Source organism: Prosopis cineraria, unplaced genomic scaffold (assembly GCF_029017545.1).
Source record: "Prosopis cineraria cultivar Desert tree isolate PC_DT_omini unplaced genomic scaffold, ASM2901754v1 PC7, whole genome shotgun sequence".
In the NCBI taxonomy this organism is placed as follows: Eukaryota; Viridiplantae; Streptophyta; class Magnoliopsida; order Fabales; family Fabaceae; genus Prosopis; species Prosopis cineraria.
Window position 1 is genome coordinate 33,887,081 of NW_026555338.1, and position 12,322 is coordinate 33,899,402.

Consider the following 12,322-nt stretch of genomic DNA (forward strand, 5'->3'; position numbering starts at 1 on the left):
ATCTTCAATTTGTTAATGCCTTGGTAATTGACCTTTTTCTTTTTTGAGTTATGGAAAATCGTATAGTGAATTTACCTTATCATCATACATGCAAAACAAAACAAAATTCAAACAATTTGGAGGCTGTTTGGCAATCTATTCTGAAAATAATTTTCTATTCTCAAGAATAAAAAACAAAAAATTTTTATTTGATGATATATTTTTAAAAAGTGTTTTAGATGATAATAAACAAATATTATTTTAAAAAATAAAAAAGCAAAACATCGTTTTAAATGTTCTAAAATTGTTATTTTAAAAAAGAGAGAACGAGAAAAAAAATATATATATATATATATATGTATTATTATTTTTTTCTTTTATAACATATTCTATAAATATTAATTATTAAAAAAAATAAAATAAAAACAGTTCAAAACAGAAGCTTGATCGTAGTTGGTGCTCGCTTTACATGACTCAACCCAAATAAAACTCAGCCACGTAAAAAAGGAAATTAAGTGCGGCTAAGTGGAAGAGTGGTCATCCTGGAGTAATTGAGTTGATGAAAGATGATCTCACCGCCCCTCATGCCTATGTATATCATATAGCGTTATTTTCCAAGACACATTTGTGAATTCTTTTGACTGAGCCGATTGATGAGGTCACTAAGGCACCATCATGCACTCTTTTTGAACGTGACAGGGACTTCAATGTGTCTAAAGCCATTCATTATCATTGGTTGCTATCTGGTTTTGCGTTTCAACCAAGAATAATAAGTGTGCGTTTAATTTTAATTTATAAAAAATTTACTTAATAAAAATTTATTTGATAAAAATCAGTTGAATAAAAATAAGTTGTTGTAACAAAATTTATATTTAAGATATATTTTTTCAAAAGTAATTTGATATATTAAAAATTATTTAATTTATGATAGTGAAATGTGCTTTTGAATGTACAATTATCAAAAAGGACATTAATTTATAATGATTTATAATTTTTATTATACAAATGTAATATATTTAAAATATTTAAAAAATATAATAAATATTTTAATAATATAAATTTTGATCTATAATGTTAAAAATTTGATTTCTAAGTTATTTGTCTTTTTTATTTGTACTTTTAAAAGATGTAATAAAGATTTGTAATTTTTATTATACATTAATGTTAAAAATTAACATAATTAATTACTCAATTTATAATACTAAAAAAATTGATATCTAATTATTATTATTAAAATAAGAATTATATTTTTAATGAAGTAACTATTTTTTAAAAAAAAAAGAAATTAAACTTAGAGTAGTATGGTTAAATAATCTCTTACTTTTCAAATCTACTTTTTAAAAGTTTTAAATAGTTACGTTTCAGAAATTCACTTTTAACTACTGTTTGAATGTACTTTTAAAATGTGTTTTTTTATAAAATATTCTACACAATTTTTAATTTTTTAAAAATAAAATTTTATTTGTTGAACATAAAATAAAAGAAAACCAAGCGGACTAAGCTTCGTCAACAAACTAATAGCGTTAGTCTTGCGTGGATGCCGGCTCCTATCCCATAATAATAAATGTTTTCCGATCAGATAGGGTTTAGATCTAAGCAATTCAAAGGCTATTACGATTTGTAAAAGAACTCGAGGGCGGTGAGATTGAGCACGTGGAGATAGAAGATCCGAAAAGAGCCGAAACGGGCCGCGAGGGGGAAGACCCAGAACAGAACGGGTGAGAGCCCCGGGTTTAACGGTCAAATAAATAATATAGCCGTTGAGGAACGGTACGGTCGTGATATATTTAAAATAGACTGACCACCACGTGCTTTGCTCCTCACTGTCACCGCCCAAGATCGAACTCCAAGGAAGTGGCTTTTGTTATTCCGGACAAAGGAATACCATATTTGATAATTGTTCGTATGACAACACAGCTTCACGCTAATCACTAAGTCAAACACATTTTAAAACCAATATCTAGAAACAACCGGGAGTGAGGGAGTGGCACAGTGTTGCGTCTTTATTGTGATTGAGCATGAGACTAGGGGATCCTAATACCGAGAATTACACCTTTAATTATAGTTTACTTCAATTCTAATGAGCCGTCCAAGCCGGCTTCATATCTAGCTTAATACACACCCATGTTCACCTTCTCATTTCATATGCTTCTCTACCTTTTGTTTGTAACTCTCGTACTCATTATTTATTTCTTTTCTACTCTTCAATTAATACGTCTTCTTTTACAAATTATTTTCGCTCATCACTTGTTCTATCATATTTATATTATTGGTAAATTTTACCCAACATGTAATTATTTGTAGAGATCAAGCTAAATATTCGGTTGAAATCTAAAATAAAAACAGACCGACAAAGCCATACTAGGAGTCTGGGACACACCCCCCTTGCATGGAAATTTCCTTCCCCGAATGGAAATCGGGAAGCTTCCATTTTAAGAATGAATGAAGCAAACACGATAGTTATAAATAAAACTAAAGGAGTGTGCTTATCAAAAGAGGAGGGGAGGGGGTACCAATCTCCTATCACGGGTACAGTTTCGATATTGATGAGTAATCTGAACAGTCCATATTTTTATATTTTATTTTATATTTAATAAAATAAAAATTATAAATTTTAATAGCTCTGTTCTATTATCAATATGAATAATACAGATTTAATTTAGATGATAAATTTAATATTAAATATTTTTATACATTAACTATTTAGATGTATTCTACACGGTCTAAATTTAAAATTTTTAATTATTATTTTAAAAATTATAATTTTTAAATTTTTTTAAAATTCAGTTTGAAGATTATCTTTATTTTAATTTTTTAATATTATATTTACTAAAATAATTTTTTTTAAAAAAATTAATATTAAATTCAGGCATTTCACAATATATCTAGATAATCAATTTATAAAAATTATAAAAAAATTTGATATTAAATTTATCTTTTAGATTAAATTTGTATTGTTTAGATTGATGATAAAATAAATTTGTTAAAATTAAAATTTTTTATTTTATTAAATATAAATAAAATATATAAATCTAGACCGTTCAAATTAAAACTCTGAACATTCAGATTGCTCATCATGTGATGAGTATCAAAACTAATATACTCTTATCACTAGCTACCTTGCAAGTTGCAACCAAGGGCAACATGTTTCACAAGGGGGCCGTGCCCCCTGCCATGGGGAGAGCTTGCGTGAGGAATGCCCTAATTCCATATCACACACACACACACAAATTATATATGTATATATACATAAATATATTCCCCCTAGGCTATAATATGTGACATTAATAACTATTTTACAATTCTAAAAAAAAGTTAGATAAAATTTTAATCTCATAAAAAATTGTACATGTTTTCAGCTCTATGTTTATTAAATATTTTATATAAGTGTGTTAATAATAATAATTAAAATTTTAATGTATAATTTTTTTCAAAAAATAATAAATAAAATAGGAGTATAGTTAAATAATAATTATAAAAACTACTAATTATTAGGTATTTTAGACTAAATAAAACTTTTAAAAAATAAATTATAAGGGGGAGTTCACTCCCTTCACTATATACACTCCTCAATATTTTTCATGTAGATAAGAAAAATTATCATTTTTTTATTTTAAAAAAATTTTTAATATTGCACTCATACTCTTATTAATTAAAGAGAACCTCATCATGCCTTGTTCAAGCTACAAAAAATATTAAAATTATAGGGAGTAAAAATAGAGTATCATTTGATATCCTAATTGAGTGTCTTATAATTTAGACTAACTTTTTTATTTAAAAAAGTACCTTATAGGGGATTAGAGAGAAGATAAGTATGTTATATGATTCTGGCAGCAAAAAAAAAAAAAAGGTATGCTATATGATTTTATTTTAAACATTTTAAAAATTTTCTAAAAAGTATATATAATATCGTACATAATTTGGTATCTAATATTTCTAAATTATAAAATTTGTTTCCTAATAGTTGGCCCCGTCCCTGCTTGCAGCATCAAGATGATTGATTATCGAAGACCCAAAATTGATAAGTAATATTATAAGCTAACCTAGTTTTTAAAATACCATGATAATAAATTCTAAAAGCTTAAAATTTTACTATTCTTTAAAATTAATACCCCTTACGTATAGGAAGCAAAAATGTAAGGTTACAAATATGCATACGGTACGCTCAAGAATTTTCTCGCAAAAATTATTCATGTCCTATTTACTGAGTTTGGATGCAATGCACAATAATTTAATAAACACATACTGACATATGCACTGTGTGTCCCAATCTTGGGTCCACATTTCATCACAAAGTGGATAATTACCTATCTGATGCATGGGGTTAAAGAAAAATTTATTTTCATTTGTCTGTCTCTAAAATTGTTGAATTTGCATTCAGTGCTTCTTAGTCAATGAGCTTAAAAAATTTTAAAAAAATAAAAAAGATAATACTTAAAAAGTATTAATATTTAAAAAATTATTAATTAAATATTATTTTTATTAAAATATCTTATATTTTAATATGACAAATCTCCACCAAAATGTTTTATGAAATGGGATTGAAGTGAGTATTTCATAAGTCACATGTAGAATTATAGATTATTACACAATTGTGGGTTTTTGTGATATAGTTATATAAAAAAAAAAAATATTAAATAATTTTTGTACTGTAAAAAGAACAGTGCTTTACTGTACATAAAACAGTAATTAGAACGGAATTTACAAAAGGAAAGATTGTCAAATTTACGTTATTTTTTCTGGCTCTTGGTTTCGGATGATGGTGCTCATCATTTGGAGGGTCGAAATTTTAAGATTTTATTCTTATATTTATTATAAAAAATATAAATTTGTAATAAATTTATTTTATTATTAATTCAGACAATATAAATTTAATTTAAATAATCTAATTTAATATTAATTTTTTTAATTGTTATAAATTGACAAAATGTATTATGGATAGTTTAAATTTAATATTAAATTTTTTTAAAATTATTATTTTGATAAATATAATATTAAAAATAATAAAATAAAATAATATTCAAACTAACACTTTAAAAAAATCAATAAAATATTGTAACTTGTAAATTTTAAATTGAAATTGTTTGAAATATATTTAAATAATTAATTTATATTAAATTAAATCATTCAAATTAAATTTATATTATTTAAATTAATAATAGAATAGATTTATTACTTATTTATAATTTTTATTTTAATAAATACAAAATAAAATATAAACATAAAACATGAAAATATGGGCCATTTATATTAAAAATGAAGACAGTACAGATGGCTCATCATGTGATAAGCACTGTTTCTGGAGCTATAAATACCTCTTCACGGCGCACCCTCTCTCAAATCAAAAGAAATCGCCGGAGAAGGTAAGTTCCGGAGAAATATATAGTCGAATACATCTTTTTATATAGTTATTATCTTTAATGGCTTCATTTTCAACAAACTCAACCCTCAAGGTGATCCTGGTTTCTGCCGGGGTTTTAATTGCGGCACTGTCTCTGAAGCATACAGTTCCGCTAGTCTCAGATTTCATCGTCTCCGAAGGCCCTTCTATCTGGACCTTCATGCTTACATGCGTAAGACCTCCTTACCTCTACATACTTATGAACTGCATCATCATCAGCATCGTTGCTTCTTCCAGACTCCACCACCAGCATAAACTCGACCATACTCACTCGCCAGACTATCCAGTGCTCCTTCCATCCATACAGACTCTCGAGACGGCACCGCTCAAGATCTCCGAAGACTTGCCTACCGAGTACAATACAGTGGTCCTTCCGCCTTCACAGAACCTTGAGCAGGAGCCGATCATGATATCCGGCGATGTACGGATGGAGTACGCTGTCTCCAATGGCGTTGTTTCTGCGGCGCATGTTTATGACGCGAATGTACAGGAACCAAAGACACTGAAGTTGAAGGATAATAAGGAAGTCGCGAATCGCTCCGATGAAGCGAAGATTCACGTCAGGACAAGCTTACAGAGAAAGGACTCGTTGGATTTGTCATTTCAAAATGAGAATGAGAAACCCCCGGTTTCTGCCAGATTCGGCCACCGAAAAGCCGTCAAAGCAGCCAGTCCTGAAGGTACCTCTCTCTATCTCTGAAATCAACTTTCGATTTTCGTTTCTCGATTTGAAGTTTGGAAGGGAAAAAAATCTGATAGAACGATGATTTGATCTGTGGTTCCAGGAGGGAAGGCAGCTCTGGGAGTAATAAGGTGAAGCGGCAGGACACTCTAGAGAGCACGTGGAAGATGATAACGGAAGGGCGTGCGATGCCGTTAACCAGGCACCTGAAGAAGTCCGACACGTGCGACTCGCAGCTGCGTCGTAATTCACCGCTGACGGACCAGAACGGCACGCCTGCCGTGAAGAAATATGAGACTTTCAACGGACGGAACAAAACACGGGGTGAGAACGCGTCGCCAAGCCAATCGACGGGTTCCGGTTCAGGGAGGCTGAGGAAAGAGCCGTCGCTGAGTCAGGACGACTTGAACCGGCGTGTGGAAGCTTTCATTAAGAAATTCAACGAGGAAATGAGGTTACAGAGGGAGGAGTCGTTGAGACAGTACCATGAGATGACTAGTCGCGGGGCTCACTGAAAACGTGCCATCCAATTTGGTGGGTAATGGCCGATGAAAGATGCTTCATCATCGGCGGTGTAAAGTTTGCTTCTTTTTTAACCGCGCAAAAGAATTTGGGACAATTATATTAAATTTCACTTAAGAAAATTAATTACTCATTGATCACTTTAATATAATTTAATTCAATTATTAATCAACCTACAGTAATTAATTTTTTATATAAGATTTAAATGTAATTCTCTCAAAAAATTTCAACTTCAACTAAAATTTAAATGATTAACTACAAAAAGCTTTTGTAGCGTAGTCATCCATACCATGAAGGAAGGATCGTGATTTCTTTTGTACACAAAATTCAATTTGTTGTTACAACAATAGAAAGTAATGAATTTCAATTTGAATAAGGTGTTTGCACTATCATTTTCTTGGTTGTAATGTATCTTTCTATATTAGCATTTAGAAAAGCCGAAGGCATGGAAGGCTCAGATTTAGAAAGCATCTATAAAAAGAGAGTTGGGGGGGAAAAGAAAATAGCGAAAGGAAAAAGGTTTTGCCTCATTGGCAAATGATAAACCGATTGCTTTGGAAGCTTACAGAAGATTCCACGTCATCCCGGCTCTCGAAAACAAGATCCGCTTTCATTTTCCCTTACTGTTGCCATCATTCTTGTTGCTTTTTGATTATAAACTAGAAACAAGGTGCCATTAGAGGCTACAGATAGTTCGAAATATTCAGCGCAAGAGGGGAGGATCCCTCATCATTCTCTAACCCTTGAGGAAAGCTTGGAAGATTATTAAAGATACAAAAAGCATAATCACCTAAACTATGAGCATTTCTAGCTAAAAAATCAGCATAAAAACTATGATCATGATACAAGTGATCGACTTCCAGAATCCAATCCTGGTGGAAAAATATCTTCACGTCAGTGATGATATCTCTAAATGGGTGATCTTCATGACAGTCCCAAGTAAGAAGGTTAATAGCTTCAATGGAATCAGCGTGTAAGTTCACTTTTCGGCATCCCTTGTTCTAGCACAAATCCAATCCGTGGAAAATAGCTAGTACTTCAACTATGGTAGAGGAACATAAAAAAGGTCGCAGCTAAAACCTTGAATCCAAACACGCTAATCAAACCAAATTGCACCTAGACAACCAGATTGATTTTTTGGGAGCATTAAGCCATCCACTTCCAAATTAATAAAACCACTCCTAAATCTATCTATAGCTCTAGTGGTTGTTTTTTCAAACGATAACAGTGGAGCTCTGTGTAAGAGATCATGATCACTACAAGCTTTAAAGAAACTAGACACAATTGAACTATTCCTCTCATCCTCATCCTCATGAAAGAGTCTTTTGCACCCTGTAATCCAAATATCGCAACAAACATATCCAAATAGAGTAGCCCAATTGATTTTATTGGTATATTCATTACTTGCTTCTTTTCTCAAATTCCATTTCATCCAACTGGCTCCTTGCAAGTTGGTGAACATATTCCAATGGTCATCTCGGACAAACGCTCGCCACCGTTCTCTAGCATGCGGGTAGTCTCTGAGTAAGTGCATAGAGTCTTCTAGTGTCTCGCATCCATAAAGGCAATTCTAGTCTATTGATAGTCCCCTCTTAATTATGAGATCACAAGTGTGAGTTCTTTCATGAACAAAGAGCCAGATGAAGGACTTAATCTTTTCACGATCAGCCATCTCCAAAGTATCTTCCAAATATTATCTGCATTGCTCCTTGTACATGCATTCACAAAGTTATAAGCATATTTTATAGTAAAACAACCATCACTAAATAACTTTCAAAACTGTTTATCCTCTCCTCTCTCCTCACAGGGTGGATGAGCACGAGCAATACAAGCAAAGCAACTATGTTAGGATGAAACTAAATTCCCAACCTATTAATAACCCAATTACCAAGCCCATTATTGTAATCAGAAATGGATTCCTCTCTGTTTATAAAGCCTTCCGTCCCTGGGATTAGTTCAATCAAAGGAACATTACGTTTTGACCAAGTCAGCAGTCACAAATCAGAAAGACATGTTATGTCCATTACATATCTTGTTGCTTTTAATCGAAGGCATTGGAGCACTACCTAAGTTTCTTTCTTTCTTTCTTTTCTTAAAAAATCCAATAAGACACTTTAAGCGGTTTCGTTAAGTATATAACTTGTTCATGTGGACAAAGTGTCCCTCTTACAGGTTCCTCCACATTGGTGTGGCAGTGTGTAGATTTAACGTTAATCCACATGTACGTGAAACTGTTTGATGATCTTTACCAATTAAAAAAAATGCTTCAAGATGCTTCAACAGATAAAGCAAAACCGAAAGAATGGGGGCGGCTTGGAGGAGCCTGTAGATGATGGTGAGTGATATCGTGCAAGATGAACTTATTTGCGTTGAGCTTAGCAAGCTGATTGACGTCATGTATGTAGTTATGGAATAATCTGATTGCAAAACTGCCATCCAACTATATTAGACCAAGTGCTAATTCCAGTTTCGTAAAAGAAACCAAGTCCATTTTCCAACTGCCATTTTAATACCAAGAAGCTAATCCACGGCCGATTACCTTGCACGGATGTTGCTCTTGATCTCCACCTGAGAACTCACCACTTCAATGATCCACCATCTTCGCTCTGTGTTTTTATGTGTGAGTTGGTCAAATTCACTCTCTTTTGCTGTGCTTGGCCCATTAAAAAAGAAAAAGAAAAAGAGAAAATAGAGAGAATAAAAAATTAGAGGATATACTTCTCTTTTTACGTTTGGCTTGGCCACTTGGCTGAGTGAGAAAAAACGAGAGGAAGAAAATAAAATATTAATTTCATATATATAATACTAACCTTATTATTTAAAGAAATATATTATATATAATAAAGTTTAATATTTTAACATATTATTTATGTGATTTTTATTTTATATTATTGATTAAATAAAAAAATATTAAATTCTTTTATTACCTCTTGCTTCTAAAAATTTAGAGAAAATTAATCTTTTAGCCCTTTAACTTTTAACTCATTTATAACTCAATTCCTCAACTATAACTCGTTATGACTCAGTCCTTCAATTATAACTTGCTACAACTCAATCCCTCAACTTTTGATTTACTTATAACTCGATCCTTATTTTTTAATTTTTTTAAAAAATTTTTTATCAAATAAGAGGGATAAAAAAATGCTCATATATTATTTTAAAATACCCTCTTCTTATTCATTAATGTGACATATAAGCTAACATGAAAAAAAAAATTAACAAAAGTTAAGGGACTAATTTGTAAGTGATTCAAAAGTTGAGAGACTGAGTTATAGGTGAGTTAAAATTGAAAGACTTAGTCATAGCAAGTCATAGTTGAGGGATTGAATTATAAATGATTTAAAAGTTGGAGGACTAAAAGATTAATTTTTTCAAAAATTTATCTTGTCCAATTTTAATTTTTATTTCTTAAATTGTTAAATATATAATAATCTAAATACTAAAGTGAAGGAAAAATTAGAATGAAAATGGAGAGAGGCAATATGAAACAAAAAGATTCATGGTTAAATTTGAAAACTAAATTTTCTTTTCAAAATGTTTTTATATTTGGAGAAAAAAATTGAAAGTTTTAACATATGGATTTTACATATTTTTCTCCGAATTTCCCCTCCCCCCCCCCCCGTCACACATTCTTTTCTTCTTAGTCAAACAAGAGAAAAAGTCTTCCTTTTTTTACTTTTTAAACCAAAAAAAAAAGTTGTACGTGAATTATGGGCTTCAAGCCATCGCCATTAAATTTGCTTCTAGGCCCAATAACTACAGCACTGTTTATATGGGCCTAACAGCTAAACAGGGAAATCAAGTTGTTGGATCTTCTTGTTTCTTAATTTTTTGAAACGGGGAAGGAAGAAGAAGAACCCGATATTATGATTAGAACCAAAGCAGGCAATGATGCCCAATGGCCGCTTTATAAGAGCCCTCAGCTTAGTGGCTTTACCTGTATGAATTGTTCCTTGAATTTTACTTCAAGGACAGTAAGATTTCCCCTGACAAAACTAGTAAAACTGCATAAACCAATAACAGTAAGGTTAAGAAGAAGGGACCTAAGTTACTTGAATAATATTGTAAATTCGAATCTCTGAAAACATCAAAAAATCATGTTGAAAAGTTCCCCTTCAGATGAAATGTCTGAGAAGATCTTGAGCGATGATATACTATAGTACTTAATGGGCAAAATGACAAGCATGTTGATTGGGGGGGGGGGGGGCGATTCCAAAGGTTGCATCATTTGATTGACAAGGTAATCAGTCAAGCACAGCTAGGAGGCTAGAAAATTCTTGCTAACAATGCAACAACTATAATAGAATACATTTGGTGTGCCACCAACCAGGCCAAAAGGGGTCACCTGAATCGCAAATGGCGTTATTAGTCATACATAAAAGCACAAAATCAAGGCAACGTTAACGGGAAAACAACAACCGTTACATCCATAACCCTTACAATATCACATCAGGTTTGATTGTTGCTTTGCGCCCACGTGAACATGAAACGATGCAAACATCTTCAAAACGACAAATTGTATTCTGCGTGTCTGGTTTAGCCTTAAAAATCATTGAGCAGTTATTTGCTTCCGCAAAAACCATAGTTTTAGTCTTTTAGAGCATATTTGGATGGTGGAATCTGCATTTTGCAACAAAGCACAATGCAAAAGCACCCATCTGGTTAAACACCCCCGAGTTTCCAAAGTCAAACTACTTATATACACAGCAACTATGATTCAATATCTTTTTAATTTGACATATGGATCGGTTAACATCTTTACATATACAAATATGAGAGGATTTGAAATTGATGAAATTAAGCTTGATTAGTAATATATTTAAAAGAGGAAGTATTCGGTAAACTTAAATTTTAACAAAATCTTATATATATATATATAGCCTAAATTATGATAATTATATTTTGCATATATTATGCACATGGTGCTTGTTATACTCTACCGATCTAACTTGTTAGAAATATGGGCCATGAAAAAAGAAAAGACAGAATGCAATTAAAAAGAAAGGAAAAAGTTTTTAAATACATATAATATCAATGCATAAATGTCACCAAAGGATATTTGTCCAAGTGGTTAAGGACTTGAATAACTTAACCTAGAGTTTCATCTTATAGTCTCATAATATGGTGCAACGTAACTGAATATGTAAAGCATGTCTCGCTGGTGGTATTTATAAAACTCTTTCAAAGAGAGCCTTATTTAAGTGGTGATTTGGATTACTTTGGAGTAAATTGAGCGGATAATGAATCTAATATATTTAGACTCTTTAAGATACTGAATGTGAAAAGGAAAAAAAAAAAGCATAAATGTCACAATTGCTAGTAAAGTTTGACTTTACTATTAACAAAATAAAAAGAAAAAAGAGGACAAATAAGAAGAAAATGAAAGAGACTTGTGGGATCAGAAATTTAAGATAGGTAGCGACCTCACCTTCCTATCAAGTGAAGTTCATAATTTAAAGTCTATATAAAATGTTTGTCACGTCCTCTCAATGTATTCATAATTGTCATTACAAGTGTCCCCAAGCATACATTTATTATCAACGAGTTTGAAACCATTTGGGACACTAAGAGCCTCATTGATAGAAATTTGCAACCACTACCCTCCTTGCCAAATGGACGTTTCATCTCCTTTTTTTTTATCCCCAAAAATAGACACCGTGTCACTCATTCACTTTCGCTGTAAATTTGAAGTGCTTGGCTGTATCCGCTTGTCAATTATATTCCAATTCAATATGCTT

The 12,322-nt window shown here is 31.5% G+C and overlaps 1 protein-coding gene across 1 annotated transcript; it reads left to right on the forward strand.

Annotated features, from left to right (window-relative positions):
• Positions 1 to 5,313: 5,313 nt before the first annotated feature.
• On the forward strand, positions 5,314 to 7,284 carry LOC129315378 (uncharacterized). Its single transcript, XM_054959021.1, has 2 exons — positions 5,314 to 6,060; positions 6,166 to 7,284. Exons 1-2 carry the CDS (start codon positions 5,400 to 5,402, stop codon positions 6,195 to 6,197), a joined length of 693 nt encoding a protein of 230 aa, XP_054814996.1. The 5' UTR covers positions 5,314 to 5,399; the 3' UTR covers positions 6,198 to 7,284.
• Positions 7,285 to 12,322: the final 5,038 nt, after the last annotated feature.